General features: G+C 58.5%; 1 protein-coding gene across 1 annotated transcript in view; it reads right to left on the bottom strand.

The window, feature by feature from the left end:
* Positions 1–102: 102 nt before the first annotated feature.
* Positions 103–9,477, bottom strand: part of LOC126648355 (DNA (cytosine-5)-methyltransferase 1-like) — a gene marked incomplete at its 5' end in the record, with an annotated part of 33,520 nt that continues 24,145 nt past the window's right edge. Inside the window, 6 exons of the mRNA XM_050331174.1 lie at positions 103–673; positions 1,829–1,992; positions 2,860–2,889; positions 3,794–3,959; positions 5,142–5,319; positions 6,805–6,971. Coding sequence (XP_050187131.1) covers positions 140–673; positions 1,829–1,992; positions 2,860–2,889; positions 3,794–3,959; positions 5,142–5,319; positions 6,805–6,971 — 1,239 coding nt within the window. The remainder of the gene's footprint in view (positions 674–1,828; positions 1,993–2,859; positions 2,890–3,793; positions 3,960–5,141; positions 5,320–6,804; positions 6,972–9,477) is intronic.

Genomic DNA, 9,477 nt, shown 5'->3' with positions numbered 1-9,477 from the left:
GGACAATGGGGACAATGGGGACAATGGGGATAATGGGATAATGGGGATAATGGGGATAGTGGGGACAATGGGGATAATGGGGATAATGGGGATAATGGGGATAATGGGGACAGTGGGGACAATGGGGATAATGGGGACATCAGGGACAACAGGGACACCAGGACAATGGGATAATGGGATAATGGGACACTGGGACACTAGGACAATGGGATAATGGGATAATGGGACACTGGTGACACTGGGATAACAGGACAATGGGATAATGGGATAATGGGACACTGGTGACACTGGGATAACAGGACAATGGGATAATGGGATAATGGGACACCAGGACAATGGGATAATGGGATATTGGTGACACTGGGACAACAGGACAATGGGACAGCAGTGACACTGGGATAATGGGATAGTGGGACACCAGGATAATGGGATACTGGTGACACTGGGATAACAGGACAATGGGATAACGGGATAATGGGACACTGGGGACACTGGGACTCCAGGACATGGGGACATGGGGACATGGGGACCCCAGGGTGGCAGGGCGTGGGCTGACCTGTCTGTGCTTGTCCAGGATGTTCCCGAAGAGCCGGTAGGTGTCCGGGAATCCCTGGGAACGGGCGCATTCCCGCACGCTCACCACGCGGTGCTGCTCGGGGTGCAACACCCGGCCCTGCCGACCCATCGACAACAGCGCTGGGAAACCAAACCCAACCGACCCAAACCGACCCAAACCAACCAATCAAACCAACCCAAAACGACCCAAACCAACCAATCCAACCAACCCAAACCGACCCAAACCAACCAATCAAACCAAACCAATCAATCCAACCCAAACCAACCCAACCAACCCAAACCAATCAACCAAACCCAACCAACCAAACCAACCAATCAACCAATGAACCCAACTAACCCAACCCACCAACCCAATCAACCAAACCAACCCAACCAACTCAACCCAACCCAGCCCAACTCAAACCAACCCAACTCAACCCATCCCAAACCAACAGGACACCCATCAGGCACCCCCAACCCAACCCAACCCAACCCAACCCAACCCAGCCCAACCTCACCCCACTCCACCCATCCCAACCCAACCCCACCCAACCCAACCCCACCCCACTCCACCCAACCCAACCAACCCAACCAATCCCAACCCAACCTCAACCCACCTCACTCCACCCAACCCAACTCCATCCCAACTCAACCCAACCCAACTCCACTCAATCCAATCAACCCAACTCAACCCAACTCCAACTCAAACTCCAACTCAACTCAACTCATCCTAACTCAACCAAACCCTACTCAACTCAACCCAATCCACCCAACCCAACTCAACCCAACTCTACCTAATCCAATCACGCAACTCAACTCAATCCAACCAACCCAACCAACCCAAATCAACCAATCGACCAAACCCAACCCACTAACTCCAATCAACCAAACCAACCCAACCCAACCCAACTCAACTCATCCCAACCCAACAGGACACCCATCAGGCACCTCCAACCCAACCCAACCCCACCCAACCCAACCCAACCCAGCCCCCACCCCACTCCACCCAATTCAACCAACCCAACCAACTCAACCCAACCCCAACCCATCCCAACTCAACCCAACCGCCACTCCACCCAATCCAATCAACCCAACCAAACCAAACCCAACCCAACCCATCCCAACTCAACCCAACCCAACCCAACCAACCCACCCATCCCAACCCAACCATCCCAACCCAACCCAACCCAACCCCGCCCCACGGCCGGTCACTGACGCAGTTCCCCGGCACCCACGGCCTGGTGGGGGTGTCCCCCTGCCCCCCTCCCCCCACCTGCTTGCCCATGGGCTCGGGGTTGGTGACGGTGGTGCTGAAGAAGCCGTCCCACTCCAGGCGGCCGTAGAGCCCCGCCCAGTGGTTGTGCCGGTTGCCGGTGTGGGGGAGGCACCAGGGGATGAGGGTGTTGAACTGCCGGTCGGCCGGGTCACACGGCTTCCCTGGGGGGAGGGGACAACCAGGAGGGGGGTTTGGGGGGGACAGACACTCAAAACCACTCCAGACTGGTGTTTAGACACACAAACCACTCCAGACTGGTTTTAGACACACAAACCCACTCCAGACTGGTTTTTTGGGGACAGGGACATAAAAACCCACTCTAGACTTTTTTTGGGGGGGGGAAATCCACACACAAACCCACTCCAGACTGGTTTTAGACACACAAACCCACTCCAGACTGGTGTTTTTGGGGACAGGGACACACAAACCCACTCCAGACTGGGTTTTAGACACAAACCCACTCCAGACTGGGTTTTGTGGGGGGAAACCCACACTGGTTTTTCTGGGGGGGACAGACACACAAACCCACTCCAGACTGGGGTTTTGGGGGGGAAATCCACACACAAACCCACTCCAGACTGGTTTTCAGACACACAAACCACTCCAGACTGGTTTTAGACACACAAACCCACTCCAGACTGGGTTTAGACACAAAAACCCACTCCAGACTGGTTTTAGACACACAAACCACTCCAGACTGGTTTTCAGACACACAAACCCACTCCAGACTGGTTTTAGACACACAAACCCACTCCAGACTGGGTTTAGACACACAAACCCACTCCAGACTGGTTTCAGACACACAAACCCACTCCAGACTGGTTTTTCTGGGGACAGGGACACACAAACCCACTCCAGACTGGTTTTTAGACAAACCCACTCCAGACTGGTTTTTTGGGGACAGGGACACACAAACCCACTCCAGACTGGTTTTTTTGGGGAACAGACACACAAACCCACTCCAGACTGGTTTTAGACACACAAACCCCTCTAAATAGGATTATTTTGGGCTGGGAAGGGTCACCCACCCTCGGCGCAGGAGCAGACGCCGCGCAGTGGGGACAGGGACAGACACACAAACCCACTCCAGACTGGTTTTTCTGGGGGGAAAGACACACAAACCCACTCCAGACTGGTTTTTTGGGGAACAGGGACACACAAACCCACTCCAGACTGGTTTTTTGGGGAACAGGGACACACAAACCCCTCTAAATAGGATTAGTTTTGGGTGGAAGGGTCACCCACCCTGGCGCAGGAGCAGACCGCCGCGCAGTGGGGACAGGGACAGACACACAAACCCACTCCAGACTGGTTTTTAGACACACAAACCACTCCAGACTGGTTTTTAGACACACAAACCACTCCAGACTGGTTTTAGACACACAAACCCACTCTGGACTGGTTTTAGACACACAAACCCACTCCAGACTGGTTTTTAGACACACAAACCCACTCTGGACTGGTTTTTTGGGGAACAGACACACAAACCCACTCCAGACTGGTTTTAGACACACAAACCCACTCCAGACTGGTTTTTAGACACACAAACCCACTCTGGACTGGTTTTTTGGGGAACAGACACACAAACCCACTCCACACTGGGTTTTCTGGGGACAGACACACAAACCCACTCCAGACTGGTTTTTTGGGGACAGACACACAAACCCACTCCAGACTGGTTTTAGACACACAAACCCACTCCAGACTGGTTTTTGGGGACAGGGACACACAAACCCACTCCAGACTGGTTTTAGACACACAAACCCACTCCAGACTGGTTTTTTGGGGGAAACCCACACTGGTTTTCTGGGGGGACAGACACACAAACCCACTCTGGACTGGTTTTTAGACACACAAACCCACTCCAGACTGGTTTTTAGACACACAAACCCACTCCAGACTGGTTTTTTTTGGGCTGGGAAGGGTCACCCACCCTCAGCGCAGGAGCAGGCGCGCGCAGGGCTCCGGAGCTGCTGCGGCCGTTCTTCCTCTCGTGGTGGGTGTAGCGCAGCTTGCGGGTGGTGGTGCCGTCCGACAGGCGCACCTCGATGTTGGGCAGGTCCCTCCAGTCGGAGCCGGGCGCCAGCGGGATGTGCCGCATCCGCGCCGCCACCAGCGCGCTCATGTCCTGAGGGGGACGGTGCACACCCGGTCACGGGGGAGACTCAACTTCCCGGGAGATCCCACAGCTCCCAGGAGATCCCACAGCTCCCAGGAGCTCCTCCAGTTCCCCAAAGCTCCACCTGTTCCCAGGAGTTCCCCCAGTTCCCAAGAGATCCACCAGTTCCTAAAAGCTCCTCCACTTCCTAAAAGCTTCTCCACTTCCAAAGAGCTCCTCCAGTTCCCAAGAGCTCCACAGCTCCACCAGTTCCCCAAATCTCCACCAGTTCCCAACAGCCCCGTCAGGATCCCAAGAGCTCCAACAGTTCCCAAGAGCTCCACCAGTTTCCAAAAGCTCCTCCAGTTCCCAAACAGCCCCACCAGGATCCCAAGAGCTCCTCAACTTCCCAGGAGATCCCACAGCTCCCAGGAGATCTGACAGTTCCCAAGAGCTCCTCCAGTTCCCAAGAGTTCCACCAGTTCCCAAACAGCCCCATCAGGATCCCAAGAGCTCCTCCAGTTCCCAAGAGCTCCTCCAGTTCCCAAACAGCCCCACCAGGATCCCCAGAACTCCACCAGTTCCCAAAAGTTCCACCAGTTCCCAACAGCTCCACCAGGATCCCAAGAGCTCCTCAACTTCCCAGGAGATCCGACAGCTCCCAGGAGATCCAACAGCTCCCAAAATTTCCACCAGTTCCCGAGAGCTCCAACAGTTCCCAGGAGATCCAACAGTTCCCAAAAGTTCCACCAGTTCCCAAAATTTCCACCAGTTCCCAAGAGATCCACCAGTTCCCAACATCTCCACCAGTTCCCAACAGCTCCACCAGGATCCCAAGAGCTCCACCAGTTCCCAAGGTCTCCTCCAGTTCCAAACAGCCCCACTTGTTCCCCAAGAGCTCCTCCACTTCCCAACATTTCCACCAGTTCCCAACATTTCCACCAGTTCCTAAGATCTCCTCCAGTTCCCAAACAGCCCCACCGGGATCCCAAGAGCTCCTCCAGTTCCCAGGAGCTCCTCCAGTTCCCAAAAATTCCACCAGTTCCCAAACAGCCCCACCAGGATCCCAAGAAATCCTCCAGTTCCCAAACAGCCCCACCAGGATCCCAAGAGCTCCTCCAGTTCCAAACAGCCCCACCAGTTCCCAGTTTGCTCCCAGCTGCTCCCAGTCACTCCCAGCTGCTCCCAGTAGCCCCCAGTTGCCTCGCCCACCTTGCAGATGTGGTCCCTGAGGATGGGCTGGTACTGGGAGCCGCGGATCTGCCGCTGGAACCACGACTGGGGCTCCCCGTTGTACGAGATCTCCAGGGCAGAGGCCCCGTTCCGGATCTCAGGCAGGTCCGACATCGTGTCCCGAACCGTGATGGTGCGGAAAGGCCCGGAATACGTCCTGGGGAGGGGGAATGTGAGACACCAGGGCCACCAGGGACACCAAACTGTGTCCAGGGACACCACCAGGGACACCAAACTGTCCCCAGGGACACCAAACTGTGCCCAGGGACATCAAACTGTGCCCAGGGACATCACCAGGGACACCAAACTGTGCCCAGGGACATCACCAGGGACACCAAACTGTCCCCAGGGACACCAAACTGTGCCCAGGGACATCACCAGGGACACCAAACTGTCCCCAGGGACACCAAACTGTGCCCAGGGACACCAAACTGTCCCCAGGGACACCCCCAGGGACACCAAACTGTGCCCAGGGACATCACCAGGGACACCAAACTGTGCCCAGGGACACCAAACTGTGCCCAGGGACATCACCAGGGACACCAAACTGTCCCCAGGGACACCCCCAGGGACACCTCAGGCAGGTCCAACATCGTGTCCCGAACCGTGATGGTGCGGAAAGGCCCGGAATACGTCCTGGGGAGGGGGAATGTCACACACCAGGGACACCAAACTGTCCCCAGGGACATCAAACTGTGCCCAGGGACATCAAACTGTCCCCAGGGACACCCCAGAGGCCACTCAAACTGTGCCCAGGGACACCAAACTGTCCCCAGGGACACCCCCAGGGCCACCAAACTGTGCCCAGGGACACCAAACTGTCCCCAGGGACACCCCCAGGGCCACCAAACTGTGCCCAGGGACACCAAACTGTCCCCAGGGACACCACCAGGGCCACCAAACTGTGCCCAGGGACACCAAACTGTGCCCAGGGACATCATCAGGGACACCAAACTGTGCCCAGGGACACCACCAGGGACACCAAACTGTGCCCAGGGACACCAAACTGTGCCCAGGGACATCATCAGGGACACCAAACTGTCCCCAGGGACACCACCAGGGACACCAAACTGACCCCAGGGACACCAAACTGTGCCCAGGGACACCCCCAGGGCCACCAAACTGTGCCCAGGGACACCAAACTGTGCCCAGGGACACCCCCAGGGCCACCAAACTGTGCCCAGGGACACCAGACTGTCCCCAGGGACATCACCAGGGACACCAAACTGTCCCCAGGGCCACCAAACTGTGCCCAGGGACATCACCAGGGACACCAAACTGTGCCCAGGGACACCAAACTGTCCCCAGGGACACCACCAGGGACACCAAACTGTGCCCAGGGACACCAAACTGTGCCCAGGGACACCCCCAGGGACACCAAACTGTGCCCAGGGCCACCAAACTGTCCCCAGGGACATCACCAGGGACACCAAACTGTGCCCAGGGACACCAAACTGTCCCCAGGGACACCCCCAGGGACACCAAACTGTCCCCAGGGACATCACCAGGGACACCAGACTGCCCCCAGAGCTGTCCCCAGAGCTGTCCCCAGGCTGGTGGTGGCCCCTGGGCAGGGGTTGGAGGAGGAGGAGGAGGGGAATGGAGGTTTATGGGAGGTCTGGAAGGAGAAGATTTCCCTCACCTGGTGATGTTGCTGACGAACTTCTTGTCGTCCACCACCACGCTGAGCTTGCAGGCGCGGGGGGCGAAGACGTGCAGGGGCTCGGGGAACATCGGCAGCTTCTCCCCGGGGGCCGCCGCCAGCACGATGGCCCGGCGGCGGGTCTGGGCCACCCCGTACTGCCCTGCCTGGGGGAGACACACAGGGGACAGGGGGGGACAGGGGACAACTCCTGAGGGTCACCTGGGCTACCTCAGACCAAGTCTGGGCCACCCCGTACTGCCCGGCCTGGGGGGACAGGGGACAACTCCTGAGGGGGCTACAGGGTCACCTGGGCTACCCCAGAGTGAGTCTGGGCCACCCCGTACTGCCCGGCCTGGGGGAGACAGGGGACAACTCCTGAGGGGGTTGGGGGGTCACCTGGGCTACCCCAGATTGAGTTTGGGCCACCCCAGACCGAGTCTGGGCCACCCCGGACTGCCCGGCCTGGGGGGGACAGGGGACAACTCCTGAGGGGGGTGGGGGGCACCTGGGCCACCCCAGACTGAGTCTGGGCCACCCTGGCCTGGGGGGACACAAAGGGGACAGGGGACAATTCCTGAGGGGGTTGGGGGGTCACCTGGGCCACCCCAGACCGAGTCTGGGCCACCCTGGCCTGGGGGGACACAAACGGGACAGGGGACAAATCCTGAGGGGGCTGGGGGGTCACCTGGGCTACCCCAGAGTGAGTTTGGGCCACCCCGTACTGCCCGGCCTGGGGGGACACAGAGGGGACAGGGGACAACTCCTGAGGGGGTTGGGGGGTCACCTGGGCTACCTCAGACTGAGTCTGGGCCACCCCGGACAGAGTTTGGGCCACCCCAGACTGCCCAACCTGGGGGGACACAAAGGGGACAGGGGACAACTCCTGAGGGCATCATGGGGTCATCTGGGCCACCCTGGACCGAGTCTGGGCCACCCCGGACTGCCCGGCCTGGGGGGACACAAATGGGACAGGGGACAACTCCTGAGGGGGCTACAGGGTCACCTGGGCCACCCCGGACCGAGTCTGGGCCACCCCGCACTGCCCGGCCTGGGGGAGAGAGGGGACAACTCCTGAGGGGTCACCTGGGCCACCCCAGACCGAGTCTGGGCCACCTCGGACAGAATCTGGGCCACCCCGGACTGCCCGGCCTGGGGGGGACACAAACAGGACAGGGGACAACTCCTGAGGGGGCTACAGGGTCACCTGGGCTACCCCGGACCAAGTCTGGGCCACCCCGGACTGCCCGGCCTGGGGGGACACAAAGGGGACAGGGGACACCTCCTGAGGGCATCATGGGGTCATCTGGGCCACCCTGGACCGAGTCTGGGCCACCCCGGACTGCCCGGCCTGGGGGGAGACAGAGGGGACAGGGGACACCTCCTGAGGGTCACCTGGGCCACCCCAGACTGAGTCTGGGCCACCCTGGACCGAGTCTGGGCCACCCCGGACTGCCCGGCCTGGGGGGAGACAGAGGGGACAGGGGACACCTCCTGAGGGTCACCTGGGCCACCCCAGACTGAGTTTGGGCCACCTCACACTGCCCGGCCTGGGGGGGGACAGGGGACACCTCCTGAGGGGGTTGGGGGGGTCATCTGGGCCACCCCGGACTGAGTCTGGGCCACCTCGGCCTGGGGGGGACAGGGGAGGACAGGGGTCATCATTTCCCCTCCACAAAAGGGTTTTTTTTCCCCCTAAACCCCTAAAATTCTCCCTAAACCCCCAAATTTCCCCCCAAAACTCCCCCATCTGCAGCACCCCAAAGGTGCACTGGGAGCCCATGTGGACAAGGACCATTTCCTCCAAAAGGGGTTTTCCCCCAAACCCCCAAATCTCCCCCTAAACCCCCAAATTTCTTCCCCAAACCCCAAATTTCCCCTAAATCCCCCCAAAATCCCCCACCTGCAGCACCCCGAAGGTGCACCGGGAGCCCATGAGGACAAGGACCATTTCCCCTCCAAAAATGGGGTTTTTTTCCCCCAAAATCCCCAAATTTCACCCCCAAACCCCCAATTTTTTTCCCTAAACCCCCAAATTTCCCCTAAATCCCCCCAAAATTCCCCCACCTGCAGCACCCCGAAGGTGCACTGGTAGCCCATGTGGACGAGGACCATTTCCCTCAAAAATGGGGGTTTTATTTCCTCCTAAACCCCAAATCTCCCCTAAACCCCAAATTTCTTCCCCAAACCCCAAATCTCCCCTAAACCCCCAAAATTCCCCCAAAATTCCCCCACCTGCAGCACCCCGAAGGTGCACCGGGAGCCCATGTGGACAAGGACCATTTCCCTCCAAAATGGGGTTTTTCCCCAAAATCCCCAAATTTCTTCTCCAAACCCCCAAATTTCTCCCTAAACCCCCCAAATTTCTCCCCCAAACCCCCAAATTGCCCCTTCAACCACCAAATTTCCCCTAAATCCCCAAAATTGCCCCACCTGCAGCACCCCGAAGGTGCACTGGGAGCCCATGTGGACAAGGACCATTTCCCCTCCAAAAATGGGGTTTTTTTCCCCTCTAAACTCCCAAATTTCCCCCTAAACCCCGAAATTCCCCCTAAACCCCCAAATTTCTTCCCCAAACCCCCAAATCTCCCCCTAAATCCCCAAATTTCCCCAAAATTGCCCCACCTGCAGCACCCGAAGGTGCACTGGGAGCCCATGTGGACAAGGACCATT

Source organism: Myiozetetes cayanensis, unplaced genomic scaffold (genome assembly GCF_022539395.1).
Source record: "Myiozetetes cayanensis isolate MyiCay16 unplaced genomic scaffold, myiCay2020 scf495, whole genome shotgun sequence".
In the NCBI taxonomy this organism is placed as follows: domain Eukaryota; kingdom Metazoa; phylum Chordata; class Aves; order Passeriformes; family Tyrannidae; genus Myiozetetes; species Myiozetetes cayanensis.
This window is presented reverse-complemented; position numbering and strand designations above follow the sequence as displayed.